This window comes from Mytilus edulis, chromosome 14, assembly GCF_963676685.1.
Source record: "Mytilus edulis chromosome 14, xbMytEdul2.2, whole genome shotgun sequence".
Classification (NCBI taxonomy): Eukaryota; Metazoa; Mollusca; class Bivalvia; order Mytilida; family Mytilidae; genus Mytilus; species Mytilus edulis.
In genome coordinates this window covers 22,034,353-22,059,754 of record NC_092357.1, presented here as the reverse complement: position 1 = coordinate 22,059,754, position 25,402 = coordinate 22,034,353, and the positions used below count along the sequence as shown (strand labels likewise).

Here is a 25,402-nt window from a genome sequence, read left to right as displayed (position 1 = left end):
GATGTTCAGGGATTGCCGTTTGTTGATGTGGTTCATAAGTGGTTCTCGTTTTTCGGATTTTATATAGATGAGACCGTCAGTTTTCCCGTTTGAATGGTTTCACATTGTCTTGTACATTTTGGGGCCCTTTATAGCTTGTTGTTCGGTGTGAGCCAAGGCTCCGTTTTGAAGGCCGTACTTTGACCTGTAATTTTTTACTTTTATAAATTGTGACTTGAATGGACCCTCATGCCACAATTCTTATTCCATTGAACATTAAACATAACAGTGTATTCCTCTCTAAACATATGTGCGATTTAAAGCGCAGCCGTTTCAATGATCCTTATGAATAGAAATAGTATTGTAAAGTCATTTTCGAGGAAATAATCAAAACAGAAAGGATATAAAATATTACATGTACCTGTAGATCTTTTTTTCAGTAAATAAAAACAAAACACATATGTAGTGGAACAAATTTTAAAGATAAGTGTGTATTGCTGTAGTGATATTTGAAAATAGTTCACCGTCGAAATATATCTTCATCCGGTGATGAATCGGCAAGGATGAATTATCTTAGATGTTGAATTCTGATTTAAAAACTTGCCTGCATATTAACTAATATTCATTCTAATATGACGTGCTTCTTTCGCTTTGTAAACAACACCGTGTGAAAATTCTCGATATATCTATACTTAGCGCAGACTCAGAGATATACATAATAATGGATGTTACAATATACCTCCCACGTAAATCCACATGTATTTTAACCTATTTGCAAACGCTTTGCCGATTTTATCGTATTAGAAATTGCAATAAAACAAAAGACAAAAAAACTTTTATTCTTATTCGGATGCATAATAAAAAGAATTAATATGCTGCAACTAGTTGTGTTTATTTCCTAAATATAGTAACACAGCTATATTTTGTGCAATGTCAATTTCATCATGGAACACTTTCTTCACAATCAGGGGTTCATTAAGGGATGGAAATAAGTTTGATATTTATGTTACGATTTTATGTCACAAAAATATAAAACCATTTTGTAACCATCGAAGTTCGTATAATATTGTATTAAAATGGAATTCTGAGGTAGGTTTTATTTCATTTTCTTTTCTATTGCATTATTTGCATTTTAACTGATTTCAGTGAGTCAACATTGCAACTCCTTCGTTACGAAATGTCAATTTTGGATTTAACAGTAGCTTACGAGAAAACATGTAAATTAGAAATCGAAAATATTTGGTTTGAGAATTAAACATATTTTTTCAAGTGGTTAATAACGAACTAATTTAAAACAATACAAGCTAAAGATTTATGAGAACATTTGAGCTTTATCTAACAAGGATTAAAAAAGAACAGCTACACACACGGCATAACCCACCCTCGCTTCAGTATTTGAATGAACTTATTTTTCCTATTAGAATCGAAATAATTCATGCTAACGCTCAGAATAAAATTCGAATATCACGGCCCAGGCCATGTGTAAATTTCCAACAAATCTATGGCTTCCATGAATTATTTCTTAATTAAGACAGTAACATGATAATAATGGTCATGCGAAGTGAAAAAAAAAACCTAGAAAGGATCAGAAAGAAACATCGTGGAAAAATAGATTAAAAAAAAGTTCAGGTTTACCGGAAATGATAATTGTTTCGAAAATATAAATGTATCTAATAATTCATAACTAGTTCAAAAGCACCGACAATGTGACTTCTGTATATCTAGGGAAAGTGTTCTAAAAATACATATGTATTGATCAGTGTGAAACTGTATATCTACTTCTGCTCCTCCCCAGGGTCCTCCTGATGGGGGACACAGCTCAATTAGTTGTGACGTTTGAATAAATGCATCAGTTATAAGTATTAATTTCTTACAAATTAAAGTTTGCTTATTTTTAAATATTCTCTTTGAATAGAAGTTTGACAAAAAGATTATAAACAGATATAACAAAAAGTTAATTGAGTCTTTTGAATTACAAAGGATGTCTTTATATTCTATTTTGATGACTATTAGCTAAATACAAATATTAATTAAAACCAACATCTAAATGAGTTATAGTATTGATGTTACATATATTCTTAATCAACTTAACTATCATTTCACTTGAGAAACAAGTTAGAATCAATATTTTCTACAAACAAATGTTTTTTTTTTGTTCTTACTAGATACATATATTGAAGTTATTTGTCGCCCAAAAAACTATGTTTTACCATGTCTTGTTTATAATATTATATAATACATATTAGGTTAAATTACGCATATTGACCTCGTGTTACACATTGCACAATTAAAGGTGTCAATTGATTTCAAATAAAACAAATATATATTTAAAAATGAGTGTTTATTTAAATTTCTTCAAATAATTAGCTTGTTAAAAAAAATGCAGTGAAAAAATAAGTTTGTTTCCATTGACTTAAGGTGGTATGGGAGTCTAAAATAAAAATGATAGAATTTGTTCATACTTTGCCAAAACGTAGTATCTATTGATATATGTTGAAAAATATAATAAAAATGATAGGTCACCGCGCATTTTCTCAAGCTACAGGACGTGACAAAATGACATATTTTGTATGGATTATACAGGAAAAAACACTATTTTCTGATTCGAAACTAAACAAAATGATAGAATTGTTAAATACTTAAGGAAAAGAGAGCTTTCAGACAATGCTTTGAGAATATCAAAAGAAAAGATAGGGTCACCGTACGTATTTTCCGCCTAAAATACAAAAAAGGAAAATTCCATGTAGAATCCTTCAGAAAATGCACTGTTTAAGAGTTATCTCCCCTTAAAATGCCAATTGGAAAAAAATAAAAACAACCAAAAATAATCAACATTTGCAAAAATATTAATATTTATAAGTTATATTCTTATAAATTGGTTCTTTTAAATGAAAATTCACATTAAATATCTGCATTCCTGCATCAAATTTTGCTAACTTGATAGAACATCTGGACCTTTGGTTCTCTGTTTTTTACAATCAAAGATGGAGGAAGACACCCATACCACCTTAATTCATAAACAGTATTCGATTAGTTAAAAACAAAAGATGCTACGGTATATTAATGAAATTGTTTTAAAATTAGAAATAAATGTTTGTCCTGACAAAAATAAAAATATTCTTCCGTTCTTGAAAGATGAATGGTCGTTACCTAAGCTTTTGATAAAATAAAAAAGGGAGGATATCTGAAAATGCCAAAAGAAGGAAGATTATACAAAAACTGCAAACAAATTGAAGATGAAACTAATTTCTTTTTATATTGTAATAGTAACAGTAATAAGTTTATTAGATAAAGTTTATTTTGATTTTTGGATAAAAGATCTTTACAAATTTAAACTACAAAGATAAAGTAACATATACAGTATACTCAACCCAAGATCACACATTCAGGTAAATAAGCTAGGATCATTTTTAAAACAGTCTATATAAATGAGGACAGGGGACTCTTGAAATATTTACTTTATTATGTATATATTAATGATCTTGTTATTATTGTTCATATTTATTTTGTAATGTTGTGTCACGTACTAGAAATAAGTAGTGTTATGGCACTAAAGATATGATTTGATTTAATTAGATATGATAAAATCAAATAAATTATAATTTAACTATATACTGCAGCAATGTAATGATTATTGAAGAGTGTTTGGCATACAGCAATTAAAACTCTAACTGCGACTTGATGGTTCGCTAAACCTTTCAAACACAGTGTATTATCATCCCCAAAAGAGACACATATGTTATGTGAGTCTAATCTGACTGAGGACAAAATTCTCAAAAAAGTATTAAACATATGAAGTTATATTCCGTTCGGATGTTTGGATAATATTTCATTATTTTTCGTAAGCTATTTTGACATTTTTTAAAATGATTTAAAGCATTATATTGTAAATGAATATAAAAAAGAAGATGTGGTATGATCGCCAATGTAACAACTCTCCACAAGACACCAAATAACACAGAAATTAACAACTATAGGTCACCGTTCGGCCTTCAACAATGAGCAAAGCCTGTAGACGCAACGTCAGATATTGCTACCATTTAGTATAACAGAAAAATGACGTAAAATCGGAAACGCGCTTTATCTAATTCTTCCTGCTTTCCTTTTTGGGTAAACGCAAAGTATAAAACACAAGTATAAATGCCGTGAGAATCCAATCCAATATGATTTTATAATTAACATAGGATATTAAATTTTACTGCTAGTAATTATGTGTTTGGTTTTTTTAGGAATATTGCTGCATTATATAATCAACCCGAGTATGATTTTATTCAAGCAGTGACATACAATAGCTTATACTTATGATACTGAAGTTTTCTTACTTTTTGATCGTCTTATAGATGTGTATTTTTATAATGTGTGCATCATTTGGTTTTGTTGAAAGCAGAACATTTATATTTTGTGGAGGAAGGAACACGCGAATGCAGTTCATGCCGTCCCTAGCATATTACGCGTGTGGCGACGTCAAATTATGATAACGGACAAACTTGCAAGACATTTTCATTAATCCGTATTTTTTATTGAAAACCCTATAATCTTAATGCTATTTGGTGTACCAACTCCAACTTTAAAAGTACTTTTTATTGGTATAGTTATCAAAACAGAAAAATAATCTTCACGAAATCAAATCTCTGTTTTTTTGGCCGTAAAAGTTTTGTGAAGGCATGAAAGTTTAACTCGGACATTTCCGCAAGACATGGCAAATCGATTGTTTTTCAATTCGAATTTTGGGAGCTAACACTTAGTACAAAACGATCGTGCTTACAATTAAAAGAATTATCTGTCAAAATTTTATTTTTGATCTGAAATGTTTCAAGTTTTCAGATTAAATTTCTGATGGGACATTTCCGTACATCATATTCTTATGAAAATATATGCAAATTGTAAATGGAGACAGCCATGCTAACCAATACTGAAATATATCACTTCATAGAATGTTCATGCAAAATTTCGAAGAGTTACGTGAACATTTCGCGAATTGTTCGAGTTTTTTAAGTTTCGAGTTTGTCACATGGGACAACGCTAAGTAAACGTTTTTCGGATAATCTGTGTCTTCCTAATCCTATGAATATTATATTTTTATTCTTTCTCTGTCATAATGTGAAAATTTAAGAATCAATCTTTATTTTCATGTATAATTTGAAATATTCATTTCAGCATTTCTATAAAAAATGTCCCGTCACTATTTTTCGTGGTAGTAGCAATATCTAACGTTGCGTCTATACCACATAGTTAGATATAAAAGGCCCCGAATGACAACGTAAAACAATTCAAACGAGAAAACTAAATGCCTAATTTAAGAACAAAAAATGAACGAAAAACAAATATGTAACACATAAACAAATGCCAATAACTGAATTACAGGCTCCTGACTTGGGACAGGCAGATACATACAGAATGTGGCGGGGTTAAATTTTTTAGCGGAATCCCAACCCTCCCCTAACCTGGGACAGTGGTGTCCATTGTCATGTCAATGAGAACATGTCTTGTATTTTTTTACATGAAATCTTTCAGGCAAATAACTGAAAAAGTATGGATGTCATTAACATGTGTAGGTCTTTCATGCCAATGGGATGATGGCGAAATACTTGATTGGGCAAATTGGGAAAACGTTGATGAACCGAGATATGAATGTGTTGTATTCGAAGAAATATTTGCCTTTACTTGGCGATCAAGAAGGTGCCTAGATAACTACATTTCGTTATGCATAGGTAATACATTATATTATAACATAGTTGTTACGAATACGTTCGGTTTTGCGAATGTAATAATATCAAAATTGCCAGGGGCAAACAAAAGAGGTTATAAGTTATTGTGCCCGGATGACGACAATAGCTTACAATGACGGTGTTTGTATTAAAAATTATAAGAATTTGGCTACAATAGGCAATATTTTCAATGTGCAACTAACTGTTATTGATTTAGCCTCAGTCAAATTATAGCTTTAGAGAAGGACCATATTTCAAAAATAAGGGGAATGTTACAATGCATTTGTTTGCAGTACATGGTAAAACCAGGTGCTCCGCAGGGCGCAGCTTTATACGACCGCAGAGGTCGAACCCTGAACAGTTGGGGCAAGTATGGACAAAACATCCAAGCGTGATACAGCTCTGAATTTGGATTGTGATCAAATTTTTGACATTACATTTTTTTTTTACACAAAACAAATGTCAAGATTTTACAAATCAATTAAAGATTTCTTCTTCAAACTTTTTAAATCTAAAATTAAATAGTTGACACAGCATAGGTTTCTGACACAGAATGAATGTGGTCTAATGAACTTAAAAGTTTTTTTTTTGCCTTTGAGCAATTCACTATGCTGTTGAATATTCATCCTCTCAAAAAAATGTTTGAAGAAATTTTCTTTATATTTATGAAATCTGAAATGAGAAAATTTAAACCCCCCCCTTTTTCACATCCCCGTTTCCCTTTTTCCAAAACTGATATCAATTCAAATTTCTAATGGAGTTTGCAACAATAACTACTCTTTTAAATACATCATAAAATATTAAAATGTAAAATAAAGTGCTTGTTATCACTGAATGGTAAAGATTGGTTGGTAGTAAAAGTGAATATACATTGTTTATTGTATAAAACAATAAAAAAAACTTCATCAGCAACATTTTATATTGGCAAATTTCCAATGAAGTTATTTATATAAAGTTATTGGCAAATAAAAATAGAAAATGACATCATAGTCATGTCTGGCAAATGTCCAACATACATTATCTAAAAACATTTTAGATAAGATAAGGAAAAAAAGCTTCATCAGCAACATTTTATATTGGCAAATTTCCAATGAAGTTATTTACATAAAGTAATTGGCAAATAAAAATAGAAAATGACATCATAGTCATGTCTGGCAAATTTCCAACATATATTATCAACTACTATTCTATACAAAGAAAGATAACTCCAATTGAAAATTAATTGCTATTGCACAATATTGTGCAATTAGATATTTCTTGCTATTGTGCAATACTGTGCAATTGAAAATTTCTTGCTATTGCACAATACATGATATGGAATCCTGATTTGGACCAACTTGAAAACTGGGCCCATAATCAAAAATCAAAGTACATATTTAGATAAAGCATATCAAATAAGCCCAAGAATTTAATTTTTGTTAAAATCAAACTTAGTTTAATTTTGGACCCTTTGGACCTTAATGTAGACCAATTTGAAAACTGGACCAAAAATTAAGAATCTACATACACAGTTAGATTTGGCATATCAAAGAACCCATTTATTCAATTTTTGATGAAATCAAACAAAGTTTAATTTTGGACCCCCATTTGGACCAACTTGAAAACAAGGCCAATAATTAAAAATCTAAGTACATTTTTAAATTCAGCATATCAAAGAACCCCAAAGATTCAATTTTTGTTAAAATCAAACTAAGTTTAATTTTGGACTCTTTGGACCTTAATGTAGACCAATTTGAAAACGGGACCAAAAATTAAGAATCTACATACATAGTTAGATTCGGCATATCAAAGAACCCCAATTATTCAATTTTTGATGAAATCACACAAAGTTCAATTTTGGACCCTTTGGGCCCCTTATTCCTAAACTGTTAGGACCAAAACTCCCAAAATCAAACCCAACCTTCCTTTAATGGTAAAAAATAATGCTTATTTGGGCCCCTTTTTGGCCCCTAATTCATAAACTGTTGTGACCTCAACTCCAAAAATCAATCCCAACCTTCCTTTTGTGGTCATAAACCTTGTGTCAAACTTTCATAGATTTCTATTCACTTAAACTAAAGTTATAGTGCGAAAACCAAGAAAATGCTTATTTGGGCCCTTTTTTGCCCCTAATTCCTAAAATGTTGGAACCAAAACTCCCAAAATCAATCCAAACCTTCCTTTTGTGGTCATAAACCTTGTGTTAAAATTTCATTGATTTCTATCCACTTTTACTAAAGTTAGAGTGCGAAAACTAAAAGTATTCGGACGACGACGACGACGACGACGACGACGCCAACGTGATAGCAATATACGACCAAAAAATTAAAATTTTTGCGGTCGTATAAAAAATATATTTGTAGTTAATCAGATAGTCATAATTTCTTTTTCTCTCTTCTGCAGAATTTGAATATGTGATAAATAGATTATAACATGTCTTTTTCCATATTGGCTCTGGTATCATACCTTAACCGCTATCGGTCCTCGGCAAAAGCCTCGGGCCGATGTGGGAGTCTCGGGATGATACCAGGGACAATTGTGAAAGGGCATGGTATAATATATACTTATCATACATTTTGTACTTGTATGTTCGTTTTTAAATGCATATGGCCAATACTAGCCGGAAGTCAAGGTTAGTTATATGCCCTCGGGGTCAATATAGATATTAGCCCTTTTTCATAGCTCGTCGTTTGAATACCTACAAGATATCAGACCAGATGAGTACTAGTATTATTTTTAAATTGACATGTTTGGTTCATTTGGAGACAGAAAAAAACCAGGATGTGAATAGTGGTAAAGTTATATATTCGATGTCGTAACTATCTCAAAATGATACGGAAATATCAAGTTTTCCTAAATGCCGAGGGAATGTGAAAAAAATTGGCATATCATCAGAAAAACTATGGCTTAATGAACAATCTAATGGACAGTTGCCGACAGATTAAAATATTATAATGGAAGAATTAGTCAGATATTAAAGTTATTTGACGAATATGACTTAAATATAAAAATATGTGGTAATGTATTAGTGCCAATGATACAACTCTCCATTAAAGTCACAATTTTGTAAAAGTACTAGTAAACCACTATAGGTCAAAGAAAGGTCCTAAACACGGAGCCTTGGTTTACATCGAACAGCAAGCAATAAAGGGTTCCACAAATGACTATTGTAATTTATGAATCCCTTGAACAAACGCCAACGACCGAACTACATTATTTGTATCATTTATATGTATGGTAAAATCTTGATTTATAGCTCCTGCTCAGCCTTCCTTTAGCCTTCTCTCGGGATTATACAACTTCTATGAAGCCTCAAAAGAATGTCAGGCCATAGGAGGACAACTAGCAGTGTTAAACAATCCTGTGGCAATGAACCGTGTTATGAATGAGCTATATGACATGTAAGTGATGATACTTATAGTATATATATATATATATTGCAACATAATATTTTACTTATTTCTGGTGCTAAATATTGTAAAGTAATAGTGGCGTCACACATCAACGTATATCACAAACAAATGTACGCCCTGTGTGGCCAAAAAAAAAACCATGTGCGCTGCCAATATGCTAGTAATTTTGAGCACATTCAATTTGTAAACCATATCTGTATATCGTATCCACTACTCATTAGGCGTGTTCAGGGCATACGAGATGGGTACATCAGCGTTTATCGGGCATTCAAGTATTTTAGTATCGTATGTTGTCTTTTGTCTGGCGTTTATCCGACGTAGATGGAATGCATAGGAAAAACGTCCCTTGAACGTTTTTGAGACGCATCCCGGTTGTAAATTTTTGTACCTAGGACGATTATCCGTGCTTGCAGCGAGTCTTGAACATGTAATTATATATATGGGGAGTTTTTATAACTTATAGATTCCCTTGGCCTTGTAAATACACGGACATCTGCCACTATAAATTTTGGAGCAGGTTACCATGAATGTCAAAATTCGTTTTTGATACGTCACGGGTGCGTTTTATACGTTTAAGAGCGCTGAAACTACGTAAGACGTATGTTACAAACACACCCTCCTACATCCAAGTAAATACCCAATTAAAAGTCGAACAATCTTGAGGCGTATTCAACGTGCCCGAAACGTGTCTTAAACTTATCTGTAGCGTTTTTCAACGCGCTCGTAACGTATGTATTACGTGCGTGTAGCGAACAGGTAAACGCTTGATAAACGCTAGAGCTTAATGAAAATGTTTAGGCTGCATATGAATTTCCAGGAATTACAGTGTTCACCAAACGTATACCTTTATATTTCGACGAATTTCAAACTAATGCAACGCGCGTCCAACTTACGGACTTAATCTAATTTCTCTGTACGTCTGTTGCATGTCGGTCTTTTCACTAATGTGGGACGCCGACATACACAATCTTTTGCGAATTATTTAAGTTCAACACACATAAAATCCTAGTTAAGGTGGTATGGGAGTCTAAAATAAAAATGATAGAATTTATTCATACTTTGCCAAAACGTAGTATCTATTGATGTATGTTTAAAAATATAATAAAAATGATAGGTCACCGTGCATTTTCTCAAGCTACAGATGGTGACAAAATGACTACTTTGTATGGATTATACAGGAAAAAACACCATTTTGTGATTAGAAAATAAACTAAATGATAGAATTCCAAAATAAATTAGGAAAAGACGGCTTTCAAACAATACTTTAAGAAAATCAAAAGAAAAGATAGGGTCACCGTACGTTTTTTCTGGCTAAAATACAAAATAGGAAAATTCCATGAAGAATCGTTCAGAAAATGCACTGTTTTAGAGTTATCTCCCCTTTAAATTCCAATTTGAAAACAATTAAAAAACCAACCAAAAATAATCAACTCTTGTAAAAATACTAATATTTATAAGTTATATTCTTATAAATTGGTTCTTTTAAATGAAAATTCCCATTAAATATCTGCATTCCTGCATCAAATTTTGCTAACTTTTTAGAAAATCTGGACCTTAGCTTCTCTGTTTTTTACAATCCAAGATGGCGGAAGACACCCTTACCACCTAAGAGTGCAGAGAACTAATCTTTGTTACTTTATAGCTGTACAAGAATTATCATTTTTTTTATTAATATAGTTTGATCTCGACATGACAAAATATTTGACGAACATAAATTCAGGCCAAAATTTCTTGTTCCTTAATTAATACATAATATAAAAAGAGTACGGATGTTGTATGCATTATAACACAGCTACACCGTTTGTTATTTGCCTTAAGGGACAAACCATTTAATTTCAAGGGGCTGGGGGTTATGTTATTTCATTTAGTTTTTCAACGCTATCAATCAAATTCTCGATTCCGAATATTATTTTTGTTCTCCACTTGAACAGAATATTTTTTTTTATGAAATTCGAAAAAAGGCAGAACAGGAGTTTTGAATTAAAAAAAAAAAGGCAGGATGACAATTTATTAACAATAAAAACAGGATAGACTAAAAGAAAAAAATGCAGGATCGAATATAGTAACTTAAAAGATAAAAAGATATCACAGAGATAACAACTTAAAAACAATGCAGAATACTTTTTTTTTACATTCTAGCGACCCCTCTCCCATACAAATCAAATGATAATTCCCCTACTAGAAATAATTGCTTCTTAATTATCGCTGAATACGATTATGGCATATGAGGTGACGACCAAAAACAACTCGAGGTAAATCGATCATTTTCATTATATATTAGGACTATTACAAACGACATATGGATTGGATTATATGGTAACGGAACCAACTTCGTCTGGCAAAACATGGCTGAGGAAGTGTCTTACACCAACTGGAATACCACTGTACCACAAACTCATACGGGGGTAGCAGTTGTGATGACCAAATCGGACTTAACATGGCGAGAACGACAGATGACAGATCGAACAGACCATACTTTATGTCAAGGTTCAATCAAAATATATAAAGATACATACATAATTATTTACGGAAGTATATAATAGACAAAGTAAAACTGAAGTTTAAGTATGGATTTTTCTGAACATTTGTCATTATTACTAAAAAAAATTGACTTTGACTGGTAATTAGAACTTTAAAAATCTTCTTTTTTTTTAATTTTCAGTTTCATAAAATCAATATTTCGACTTTGATAAGTCGAAATTACGACTCTTTAAAAAAAAATTGGTGTTTTTAAAAGACGAAGCAACATTTTGAAACTTTTTTTGGGGAAAAACATTCGGAAAATTTCGGCAAGATTTATGATGTAGGTTTGTTTGACCTTAAAGGGATTTGCCTATTTCTCTGAAGGCTTGTTTTAATCATAATGACCGTATGTATTCAAGTACTTTTTATCCTATGCTGCAAGAGTTTTCGGTTGCAGCATTCACGATACAGGTCAAAACCAACAAAGCGCTCAAAACACACCAAATTTATTACATACAGAGATAGGAAAATATTGTATAATTGCCATAGAAGTCAGCAACAATAGGTCTCCGTACGGCCTTTAACAATTAACATTTTTTTTAAAATCATATACCTATTTGATATTAATTAACAATCATGAAATATGCGAATTGATCCGAATCTTAATGACCAAATGGCAATTAATGAACAGTTTGTAACGATGTCTAAATACTTTTTGGATCTAATTCTAACGCAGCATAATTAACTGCTCCTTGAAATTAGGATCCTCTGTCAGATCGGTACATCCGTTGTGATCAATACTACCGAATGAATGATAACTCGTCGATGTTAATTATTTGATATCTTCGTGGGGGGATAAAAACATTTTTTCAACTTTTACCAAAACTTGACAAAATCAATACACACATTTTTTTAATTATTTTTTTTAGATCGTATCGTTTTCATATTATTTGTATTCACTTTTTTTCAAGAGAAACAACGCGTTATCTTATTTTTGAATTATTTTGTTTTTTGTCAAGAACCAAACAAAGAATTTCAAAGATGCATACCCCTCCTGAAAATGAATGCTCTTTGTCTACGAATATACTTATTTCCTTTTTTTCTATTATTATAGTTAATTATCTACCGGTAGTGTTAGGTATGACATACGCAGACGCAGAAGCTGAATGTTTGAAGTCTGCATTACATCCGGCTCTTATGAGAACCCAAGAGGAAGCCATTATCGCAAAAAATGCGCTTAATACACCGAAGTAAGTAATACAATAATAATATTTTTTCTTCAACTGCTTATTCATAGATTGAAAATAAAACAAATGTAAATCCATAAAAATCCAGGTCAGGATCGGATCCGAGCTGTAATGTATTGGGTGGTGTGTGGTGCTGGTGTTTGATGCTATTTATCATATTATTATAGTTTTTATAGAAAAGAAGATGTGGTTTGATTGCCAATGAGACAACTCTCCACAAGAGACCAAAATGACACAGTAATTAACAACTATAGGTCACCATACGGTCTTCAACAATGAGCAAAGCCCATACCGCATAATCAGCTATAAAAGGCCCTGACATGACAATGTAAAACAATTCAAACGAGAAACTAACGGCCTTATTTATTGAAAAAAAATATCGAAAAACAAATATGTAACACATTTAAAACAAACGACAACCACTGAATTACAGGATCCTGACCATTATTGTAAATGATTTAGACAATTGTTTTCCTCGTTTGAAATGTTTTACATTTGTCATTTCATGGACCTTAATGGCTGACTATATATATATATGTGGTTGATTGGCGTACAGTAAGTTAGAGGCGGTAATTTCTGAGTCTTTTTGGTCTCTGATGGAGAGTTTTCTCATGAGCTATTTATATCATACCACATCTCCTTATTTTTTATATTTATACTTGATTAAAAATTCTTATCAATATATAAATAAGAAGATGCGATATGATTTCAAATAACACAGCTCTTCACCAAAGAGACAACTTTCTTTCAGAGCCTGTGAATAAATACTTACAAAAAAGCAAATATAGGTCGCTCAACAATGAGCTGGATATCGAATAGATTGAAATCGTTTAACTTTTTCTTTATGAAATTTTAATTTCATTATAAAGTATCTATCATGATAAAGAGAATTTAAGTAAACGTAAATAAGAAAGAGTTGTGAGGATGATTTCCAGAATAGAGAACAATGCGCAAAAATTATAAAGAACAGAAAAAATTAACCTAAAAAAGAATATTGGGGTTCTAAAAGGTAACTAACAGAGAATAATTGGTAAAAAAGTATGAAAAATAGAGCAAAATTTACTGACAAATCTAAATTAGAAATGAGGACCCTCTATCTAGACTATCATAAGACAGCAACACAGAACAACAAATAAACCAAAATCATCTAGATTTCAAAACATTTTGTTTTTTATCGGGTTCAATTTAGTGGTATTCCTGTTGGTATATGAACAGTGCAGATTTTTTTTATTGTCTTTATAATTTAACTAAAGGTGGTCTAGATACGCAAAATACGCGAATTGGGTAGGGGTTTTGTAAACTTACATACTGAAACACCCGCTACATGTTATGGCTATATCAATTCTGCAACTCTTTTCTAAGGAGAAAAAACGAACTCGTCAGTCAGGTAAATTATCTGAAAAACTTCATTTTGTGTATCAACAGAGCCCTTGTTGTTTGCACTGTGTGTGAATCGCATTTTTGATTGTCTTTCGTCGTTTTTTCTTATGGAGGAAATGGTTTGAGGGTTCAGAGGAGTCAAGCGTTTGTTATTGGTGTAGTCTGGTGTCAATTTTAAGGGCCGAACGTGTACTGTGCATTCACAAATGCAAATGGAAATGTGTCAAAGAGGCAACAACCCGATCAAAGAGCCGAAACTGAGCCACCAATGGGTCTTCAACACAGCAAGAAAATCCAGCACCCGGAGGCAGGTTTCAGCTGGACCCTAAACTTGTTCAGTGAAAATGTATCTAACCACTTAGACCACTCGATCATATATGTAATAATAATGATAAAATAATATCTTGAAACTTTTTATCAATGTATCGTGAACATCTTTTTACATGTTATAAAGTTTATAACCGCTGAAAGATGACCACCCATTTGCATACATGTACTGTCCTTCATGTCCGGCCTGGATCCTAACAAGTACTTTGTCATCCTTCTTGATTTCAAGAACAACGTTTTGACTTCCCGAAGGGTGATCTCGTACATTCACTGCCGAAACATAGTTTCTTGCTACAACATTTCCGTTAAGAGTAAGTTCAGTGTAAAAACTTTTCCCCTGCTGACCCAAGATTGTCCAGGAAACGACGTAAATCCCGTTGGAAGGAGCTGTAAAAATTCCAGTGTATGAGTTGTATCCATTTCCCAGGTTCGTTATGGCTGTGTTGAATACAACAACTGACTTTGAAGGGAGGTTTTGCAAAGCAACTGAATTTTTAGCCATAAACGCAACTTTGTCTGTTTCTGAAAGAAGTAAAACATTCATACATGTATTATATTTTTGATTTCTTTTTACATGTGAATTATGAGCAACTTCTATATTTTGGTATTATAGAAAATAAAATAATTTGTACGTAAATGTATAGGAGACGCGCTGTCATGATAGCTATTGATTTCTAATTGCATCAAGTCTTGCGATCCTTAATTTTAAACTGTTGATACAATTGTTTGTCTTTATAATTAAAACAATTGTCTGATTGGTTGTCAAGGCAAATTTTGAAAAAAAAACTTTTAAAAGAAACAAATAAAAATCTTGATTCAATATGAAAATTTGAAGGAGCTGAAGACAAATAAACACATTAGTTTTTTTCCTAATTAATACGATCTAAAATAAAATATGTGTGGTCATGATTATTTGGTTAAAGTCAAAGTGGTATCAGTAAACTTTTACTTTTATTTCTAATAGTTCATTATTTAAAATGAAATTAATATATTTGAAGAAAAAAAAAATACGAGTAAGATGTGCACTTAAAAATTCAATGATCATATACATGTATATATAGTATCACGATAGTAAAATTGAGAACGGAAGTGTTTGTTTCCATGACAACTACATGACATTGTATTATCCTGTTATTAGTAACTTTTATAACAATTTCATGTTTCATGAGAAAAATGTTACAGTAACGTACTATACCTGAACAATCTCGTGCACATTTTCTATCATTATCATCAACGAGTTTAAGCTGGTGTTGAATACTGTTGATTAGATAAGCATTTCTGAAGCAGGATGATTGCCTTGTTTCCGTTAATGAATGCTAGTAAGATGACCGTAAATATACTGGAAAAGGAGAACATAGTTAACGTCACATGTCATAATATGTTATATTTTAACCTTGGAGTTCTTGTATTAATATTTTGTCGTGTGAATCAAACAGTTTGCAATGGATAGAAATAGGATCTGTATATTCCGAATTCAATGCAATGGACTGATGGTATAGAATACTTGATGATAACATTAATGAAGAAAACATAAATAATTTCAGAATTCGTTTAATCTTTCTTTGACTGGGCCCGATTTGGGATGATGAACTTCTTGCGAAGGCATTCAGTAAATCGGAATAATTTTACAAAGAATTGTGCTCAAACCGTTGTTAGGGACCGTTTTAAACATGCATATGTGATGTGAGCTTTTCCCTCTATGTTAACGGCAACAGTTTGACTTTTAAATGATGAACATCAATAAAGCACTGTTTTGTTACTTTTGTGTGTGTGTTGTTTTGTTGTTTGTTGCTGTGCATTTACTGCTTTTGTGTCATGGATGGATAATCCATATCCTTTGTTTATTCTATGAAAAAGTTCTATAAAAACAAAGGATATGAAAATGAAACAATAACTTACCTCATTTCGATCAGTGAATACCCTTACTGGACTAGTTGCAAACTGCTTTGTTAATTTTTTGGGCAATATACCAAGCTAATGAAATGCATATTCTTTAAATAACACGCAAACTGATCATTTTGCTAATGTATTTTTAGATCAATTTCAATAAGAGATAAAAAAAAAAAAAAAATGCTTACAAATCAACAACATTGTTCAATACGAGAAAGTCAACAAATTTCGAGATATATGGTACAGCGACAAAAGTATATACATCAACAGGTCTATTAATTATTAATACAAAAAAATATTTAGTCTTTCCACCTTTTTTTTCGATTCTTCTCTCTTTTTCTTTTTCAACCAATTTTATTTCTTGACCTGCATTGTGGTTGTGCAAGATTTGCTTAGGTATTTTGAATGTTATATCTTACAGTTATTGCGCTTTTGAAACTTGACCTGTTTATAAACTGTACAGTTTGACTTGTGAGAGTTATATCTTCAAACTCTTGTGTGCGCATATCGTCCGTTACCATAAATATTGAAATTTCTAAATATTTCTAGGTATTTTTAGCTCAACTTGCTAGAACGGACAAGTTAGCTTTTCTCATCCCGTTGCGTCCGGCGTCCGACGGCCGTTGTCGTCGTCGTCCGTCGTCGTTGTCGTCGTCTTCCGTCGTCATTAACTTTTTCAAAAATCTTCTTCTCTGACACTACTGGGCAAAATTAAACCAAACTTGGCGACAATCATCATTTTAAGTATCAAATTTAGAAAATGTGTCCGGTGACCCGGCCAACTAACCAAGATAGCCGCAATGGCTAAAAATAGAACATAAGGGTAAAATATAGATTTTGGCTTTTAACTCTGAAACCAAAGCATTTAGAGCAAATCAGACATGGGTTAAAACTGTTTATCAAGTCCAAATCTATCTGCCTTGAAATTTCAGATAAATTGGACAACCCGTTGTTGGGCTGCTACCCCTTAATTGGTAATTTTAAGGAAATTTTGCCGTTTTGGGTTATTATCTTGAATATTATTATAGATAGAGATAAACTGTAAACAGCAATAATGTTCAGCAAAGTAAGATCTACAAATAAGTCAAATGACCAAAATGGTCAATTGACCAATCAAGGAGTTATTGCCCTTTATAGTCAATTTTACCAATTTTTATTAAATTTTTGTAATCTTTAACAAAAATATTCTCCTCTGAAACTACTAAGACAAAATGTAACCAAACGTGTACACAATTATCATATGAGTATCTAGTTTAAAAATGTGTCCGATGACCCTGCCCTTGAACCAAGGTAGCAGACATGGCTTACAAAAGTACATAGGGTAAAATGCAGTTTTTGGTTTATATCTCTGAAACTGAAGCATTTATGGCTATCTGACTGATGGCAAAAATTAACCATATTTTACATGATAACCAAAAGCATTAGTAAATACAGAAGAGCGGCACAGGCTCTTTAGAGCCTCTAGATTAAGGATCTCCTGTTTAATTTTGACCGAAGCAATGTGAAGACTTTATTTGAGATTATCTCTCCTCTTTGTGTTAGAAATTAGCGATACTATCAGATAAGTATATGATACTTTTCATATCAGGGGTATGAGTAGCTCAAGGTTCAATATCAACCCAAAACATTTCATATGCAACGGTACTGTTAGATCAAAATTATTTTAAAACGAAACAGAATGAATACAACGAATGCTTAAGCCCCAATCTCACTAGACCACGTTCGCACCACGCTCACCGTGATCTAAAATAAATTCAGATCGTGGTGAGTTCGCAGTGTGAGCGGTATGAAAATGTAAATTTTTGTTTCATTCACATTGCTCCTACGTCCTCATTAGCTTCTACAACGATCCCGATACGATTATACCACGTTCTCACCACGCTTATTTTGCAACCTCAGTACGATTATTATGATCAGCACGTCCTCAAGACGACCATGCCACGATGTATCTGATTGCGGCACGATCTTACCACGCTTCTACTGCGATTATAGCACGCTCTTACCACAACTATACTACGGTCGTAGCACGTTCATACCGCGATATTACTACGCTCCCCAGCAATAACGTCAACATCGTGTTCCATATAAATAGTGTATCATTCCTTCTATTTCTCATTGATACATAGAGTTTCTCGGAAACAACGCAGTGATGCAAAAATTCTACGTAAGGGTAAGGGTAGCGGTAGAAGCAGAGAGGGATCTGATAGTAACGCATCATGATCTAGAAAATATATGTCGAACCGACCAATCCAACCTGAATCAATACTTATTGCCATCAAGAACACATGGCGATGCTTTAGTGAACGATAGTAGGGATGACACAGATGTGTCAATAATGATTGAGCCGTTGGAGATAAAGGACAACAGGTCCAAATTACATACAGACAAACAAAAGCTGGATATAAATTTTATATGACAATGACATTGAGCATGATATTCGTAGTATGAACGTAGTCGGGTCGTAAGAACAGCGTGATGAGGACGGCATGGGCGTGCTAAATACATTGTTATTGGACAGAGTGGTATAGTCGTAGTGGAAGCGTGTTTGGGTCGCGGTAAAAACGTGAAGGTCGTAGTGAGGTCGTAGTAAAGTCGCTGTGATATCGTTGCGCAGTCTCCTCGAATAGAATCACGCTGTCGCTACGATGGGACAGCGCCCTTTGTGATCTTACCACAACCTTACTGCGCTCTCACCGCACTTCTACTAAGACATAATTTCGCCACGACTGCACCACGATTGTTTTGAACATGTTCAAAGTTGTCCACGCATATCACGATCATGAAGACACCACCACGACCGTACTATGACCTTATTGCGATCTGCACGATCGCACTATGATCGTCAAAATTTTAATTTTTTCACAGATCGTAGTGCGATCGTGGCATAATAGGACTGCGGTATTAAATTGCGTGAATGCTGTTATATTTAAGTGTAGGTCATGTGACTTCTAAGTAAAGCCTCTGTCAAGATTTATTGTCAATGATTAAAAAAGTAGATCCTGTTTTCTCTGCCTGTTTATGACGTCTTTACACTAAATCAATTGGATGTTTGATGTGTACTAATTAAAAAATTAGTCTGAGATGCGTTATTTTTGTCTATTAGTTGTTAATGGCTTTGAACTACATGTAGCTGTCAATAACTGTGAGTATTCTAAGTGTCTTCGAGTATTCTCAAATCTGTACTAAGTGTCTTCGAGTATTCTCAAATCTGTACTAAGTGTCTTTTTGTTGTTGGGATGTACAAGCTTAAGTATACGGCCACGTCAACTCTGTGTTTTTGTTAGATGTTTTTCCATTTGTATCAATCTTATGAGTTAAGCTTTTTTTTTATAGTTTGTCATGTTGTACCGTTACCTCACTGTCCGAGGTTAGGGGGATGATTGGGATTCCGCTAAAATATTAAACCCTGCCACATTTTGTACATGTATGTATGTGCCTGTTTCATGTCAGGAACCTGCAATTCAGTCGTGTGTTGCTATGTTACAAGACGTGTCACGGTACTTTTCTATACCAAATTCATGTATTTAGTTTTGATGTTATATTTATTACTCTCATCGTATTTGTCTAATGCTTAGTTCGTTTCTGTGTGTGTTGCATTTTAATGTTGTGTCGTCATTCTCTTATATTTAATGCGTTTCCCTCAGTTATGGTTTGTTACCCGGATTTGGTTTTTTTTCTATCGACTTACGAGTTTTGAACATCGGTATACTACTGTTGACTTTATTTACGTTTTAATTTTTCTACCATTTTTTGTACATAAATGAAAACTTTTATTTTTATTCGTGTGAATTATTTTGCTGATGACTTTATAGAGCCTTTCAGTATAGCTAACTATGCAGTATGAGCTTTGTCTATTGTTTAAGGTCGTACGATGATCTTTAGTTGTTGATTTTTTTGTCGTTTGGTCTCTAGTGTCTCACCACATCTTCAATTTTTATATATAATAAGCTGATGGTCTGAAGGTTACAGACAGTATATTACAACGTTTTAGTTGTTTTTGTTTAGTTTCTAACCAAATGAAGAAATATGAAACTAAGATTTTTTTCTCTGATTTACATAACACAAACCGTAAATGATATTTTATTATTACCTACCTCTATCTTTAAGTACTGTGTCAGAAAATTTCTGGGTTGGACTAACACTAAACGGAACCAATTATACCTGGAGCGATGGAACACCAGCATTGTTTACGGACTGGAGTCTAGGTGAACCAAATAGATTGGACATTGCACATTGTGTAATTATAGTCGGAAATGAGTTCCAGTGGGACAGTAAAGACTGCACCACAGACGATAATGTTCTCTGTCAATGTAAGATATCATGATAAACTGGTCCCCCATTCCATCTATAGCTGAGCACCGAAGTTAGTGTAGCGATACATGAACACAATAGAGGTCCAGTTAAGATATTATGCACAACATAAAACTCCGAAACAGTGGTAACGTCTTCCTAGCTCCACTGCATCAATCGGCAATCCTCGGGTGAATCCGCTACTCTCCTTTTAAGGTACGGAATCGGCCGAGTTGTCTACGTTGATAGCGAAGCAACGTCATCACTGTTTCGGAGGTTTGCATAACATTATAAACGTGTATATTTTTATAATAGACGATGTGGGTTATACGCTTAATGAGACAACAACCCGACAAGAAAAATGTCAAATAGAAATACAGTCGTTTACAGTGGAAAGGTGTTAATACTATTTATACTGCACTCGTTCTATTTGAGCAGTTAAAATGCATTGACCGTATATTTCTATGTCATATACAGTCACTGATCTGATATCACTTTTCCTCATGAATATTTAAACAGAAATTGTCGAAATTATATTTAATTATTCATAAGACCTCTTCAACATGTTCTTGTTTCCAATGTAAACAACGATGGGTTTAACGACTCAAATTTGTTTCTTTTACAATTTTTGAGAAAACATATTTTAGTAAATTCACTTATCAATATTTTTTGTTTGCAACCTATAAATCGTTATATTTTATGTTTATTATTGATATTTTAGTCAGTAAACAAACGAATGCGTTCACCATTGATTGAGGTTTTCAACAAGTAATGATGTACATTTCATCGCGTTGTATATTTTCCGCCTCTGTGATATGAGGCCTTTTTAAAGGGGGATTTTTCTCAATATCTAAATCAAATAAATAACATTAACACACTAAACAACAATTGAAAATGTGTTTTGTTTTAGATTGCAGTATAAAGACAATAATAGTGCATTGACTTCACACATCAACGATATAAGGATGACCGAAACGGGGAAAATGTTCGGCACAGCCTCGCATTTCCCCGTTTCTAAGCCTTATCCTTATATCGTTGATATGTCAAGTCAATGCACTATTATTGTCTATATATATCAGTCTGATTTTATTCTTTGTACTTTAAGGAGGCAAGATTTAAAAAACCAAGAAATAAAGCAAAAGAAAATCACTATCTTATAAAAGTTATAATATATAAATTACATTTTTATTTAATATAGCATTTACAAATCAAATTCTATTGTTTACTTATGTCATCGTGTTTTATATCTTTTTTTTTCAAATTGGTAGTCGATACGCCATTTAAGATCGATCAACACAAATGCTAATGTCATCTAAAAATACCAGTATTTTCATGTTGATTTTTGATGCGATGACTAAAACAAAAATATTGCGTGATTGGCAAAAATGTTGTGAACTTACTCTATATTTCTTAGCTAAAACTATGACAGTAATTTCCGATATTATCCGATAATTCTTTTTATAGATCCAACAAACAATAGATTTCCGATATCAAACGATATTGATCAGATTGGTGACATCACAACGACAACCATTGGTGCAAACTATCCAGATACACCAACAACTATTAGTGCAACCTATCCACCTATATCAATAACGACAACCATTGGTGCAAACTATCCAGATACACCAACAACTATTAGTGCAACCTATCCACCTATATCAACAGCGAGTGTTAGCGCAGGTATATTCAAATTTATATAAGAAAGTAACCAGCATACGATGGTTTAATATCTTTGTCACGTGTGACACAGAATATGGAAAACACTGTTTGTCTATATAACAGTGATGAAAATGGTTTGGTGTCAGCTGCATATTTGTCTTATTCGGAGCACATGAGATCTGGGTTTTTTTATTATTGGATAAGTGTTACCCTAGTTTTCTAATAATTCAATTGTCGTAACCCCATCCCAGGGTCCAATCTTGACGGACATAAGATAATGCTTATATCCACCGGATACACACTTAAACAAGCAACATGACGGGTGTCAGGATGCGCTTAATTTTCTGGATCACATAAGCTCATCCACGGTTTGGGTTTGGTTAGGTTTGGTTTTTGTTGACTAGTCTGTAAATTTTTTTTTTCATCAACTTCTTTTTTCAACAATTAAATAGCAACTCTGATATTGCCAAGAATATTTAAAAAAAAAGATCGTTTAGGTTTAAAATGGTCATAAACTATTTTAACTAAAAGTTATGTGAAAAAGTTATGCTTTGATTTAAAAGTTTTTTGATAAAATTTCTAAAGATATAAGATGTGAAGCGACCACATATGTGTATGCTGCGGTAAAAGAAGTGTGACCTTTAAAATAAATATAATCAAATCAAAATAATCTAATTACTTTTGCAATATGCATACAATAGAAAATGAAGCTGGTGTAACCTGTGAAAAAAGATAGAATCAGTGGCGGATTCAGAACTTCTTATGAAAAGGGGGACGCTGACTGACATAAAGGGGTCCCGCGCCAGTCATGCTTCAGTGATTCCCTATAAAATTAACCAAATTATTCCCACGGAGAGCCCCCCTCCCTCAGCCTCCTGGATCCGCCTATATATATGGGAATACCTTATAATTTCCAGGACCCCTTTTAATAATGAAAATAATAGAAACGAGGAAACAAAAGTTGTTGGAAATCTTACACCACAGCAGCTTCTGTCAACTGGAAATTGCGCAAGTGCAAATGATTTTAAACGGTTTATGATTTTTAATATTTGTATATTGTTTTTTTTCAACATATGTTACATTTATTTTTATATATTTTCTTATTGTTATGGATATCCTCGTCCTCATATTATACGTACATTTTAATATTTTCAGGGGAAGTAACACAGAGACATTATCTGTTAAGTGGTGTAGACGTGGAACCTCAGAATCAACCATACCAAGTGGCACAACTCCGAAGCAAAATCCGTTGCGCAGACCATTGTTTAGCGGATCATGTCTGTGCTGCGTTTGTATTCAACGGATGGCAATGTTTACTGTACAACTCGTTTAATTCAGGCTCAGTAAATCAAATTGCGGGTAGTAGAATTTGGAAATAAGAGCAAGCACCTCTCAAACATTCTTACTGAAAAGCCGTAAAGTAAATAAACATGGTCATTGAATATGCCTTTTGAATTCAATAAGTACGATTTAAACTATTGCGTGACGTCGGCCTTTTATGAACCTCCGGGCTCATAGTTTCATTTTCGAGAATCAACGCTTATCCATGATTTTAGCTACAAAAGGTCATGCAATACTTAACTAATGTTTCGTTGTTGTTATACATGACAAACTCCTTGTTTATTGGAGTTCACATAGTAGAAAGATTAAGTCTTGTATTGTTATCTTAATTTAGTTTTATAATATTTATTATATGTAATAATGTATTTGTGATTACGGGATTTTGTAAAATTTCTAAAATGATTTGTGTTTTTGAAAGTCCCTGAAATTTTAAGTGATTTTATGAATTTACTAAAATATTGCTATAGAATTTGTAAAATCCATTTTTACAAGTTTAAATTGAATATTAGAAATGTGTTTTCCTTATAGATATAGACTAAAGATTACGATATAAAAAAATGTATATTTTTTTTCATCTCGCCTTGATGGATTTGAAAAGCGAGACCTAGGTATGCTGTCTTAAATGACGACGTCAATGTCGTTGGAAGCATCGATATATTAGTTTTTGATTAGGTCAAATTTAAACATGTTTATTGGAAACAAGTTAGTACAGCCTATATGAACTCCTCTCAACTTTGCGGGTGCAAGTGCTGCCTTGTAGTGGCATTAGCCTGCTCTTTGTCGACAACTACAAGGGACTATTAAACGTGCAAGAGATATTGCTCTCTCTTAACACGGGTCAGTCATTTATCGTTCAAACAGACTATCATCGTTTCTCAAGACCATACTTGCAAATGGTGTGAAGGGAGAGTCGAAAATTAAGTTCCTGAAATCGAACAAGGAATGTTTGTGTTTGTTGTCCGATGCGCGTACCACTTCACCGCGGCAGGTCAGTTTATTGAGAACCACTCTTGGAAGGTCAATGGTATTTGGCATGTAGTTGTATCAACAGTAATATATTTCAATTAGGTAAAGATAATTCAACCCTGCACCCTCAGTCACTATCTCTGACTTTGAAACCTTTGCTCACTTTTAATATATGTATTAGTTCGTGATAGTTTAATTGGAACCGCAAGTGGAAGGTAAAATATGTTAGGTTTGTAAATGAATTAGCATTGGTACAACTTATTTTCATGGAAAATATTTGGCTCTACCCCTCAGTCATGATCTATTGATTTTAAATGATTTACATAGTTTACATGTTTAAATTAGGATGATATTCGTTTAATATTTGTGACATTTTTACCTATTGTTTTTTTGTTTTTGTTCACACATCGTTGTCAATATAATGGAATTTGATGCGACTGTCATAGAAGTGAGAGGTTTAGCTAGCTTTAAAACCAGGTTCAATCCACCATTTTCTACATAAGAAAATGCCTGTACCAAGTCAGAAATATGACAGTTGTTATCCATTCGTTTGATGTGTTTTAACTTTTGATTTTGCCATTTGATTGGGGACTTTCTTTTTTGAATTTTCCTTGGAGTTCAGTATTTTTGTGAATTTACTTTTAATAGGAAACGCTAATGTTCAATAATATTTAACATGCAGTTGTATTATAAGTTTCTTTTACAAATAAAAGTTTGTGTTTTTGGTTATTTTTTATTAGCTAAATTTATTATTCCA

The 25,402-nt window shown here is 32.8% G+C and overlaps 2 protein-coding genes across 2 annotated transcripts; one reads left to right on the top strand and one right to left on the bottom strand.

The window, feature by feature from the left end:
* Nucleotides 1-5,361: 5,361 nt before the first annotated feature.
* On the top strand, nt 5,362-24,090 carry LOC139502985 (macrophage mannose receptor 1-like). The gene is made up of 7 exons (XM_071292656.1): nt 5,362-5,690; nt 8,923-9,067; nt 11,361-11,566; nt 12,657-12,792; nt 20,494-20,696; nt 22,141-22,359; nt 23,494-24,090. The coding sequence occupies exons 1-7, from the start codon at nt 5,447-5,449 to the stop codon at nt 23,715-23,717; spliced, it is 1,377 nt and encodes a 458-aa protein (XP_071148757.1). The 5' UTR covers nt 5,362-5,446; the 3' UTR covers nt 23,718-24,090.
* Nucleotides 14,609-16,400, bottom strand: LOC139503246 (complement C1q-like protein 4). The gene is made up of 3 exons (XM_071293006.1): nt 16,396-16,400; nt 15,692-15,792; nt 14,609-15,018 (listed from the first exon to the last, which is right to left on the bottom strand). The coding sequence occupies exons 1-3, from the start codon at nt 16,398-16,400 to the stop codon at nt 14,609-14,611; spliced, it is 516 nt and encodes a 171-aa protein (XP_071149107.1).
* Nucleotides 24,091-25,402: the final 1,312 nt, after the last annotated feature.

Bases quoted from the DNA above. Each gene is read 5' to 3' on its own strand.
- LOC139502985 (XM_071292656.1), top strand. From the start codon at position 5,447: ATGTCAATGAGAACATGTCTTGTATTTTTTTACATGAAATCTTTCAGG. The intron at 20,697-22,140 runs GTAAGATATCAT...TTCTTTTTATAG, and splicing joins CGATAATGTTCTCTGTCAAT to ATCCAACAAACAATAGATTT. The intron at 22,360-23,493 runs GTATATTCAAAT...TAATATTTTCAG, and splicing joins AACAGCGAGTGTTAGCGCAG to GGGAAGTAACACAGAGACAT.
- LOC139503246 (XM_071293006.1), bottom strand. The intron at 15,019-15,691 runs GTATAGTACGTT...TACTTCTTTCAG, and splicing joins ATGTGCACGAGATTGTTCAG to AAACAGACAAAGTTGCGTTT.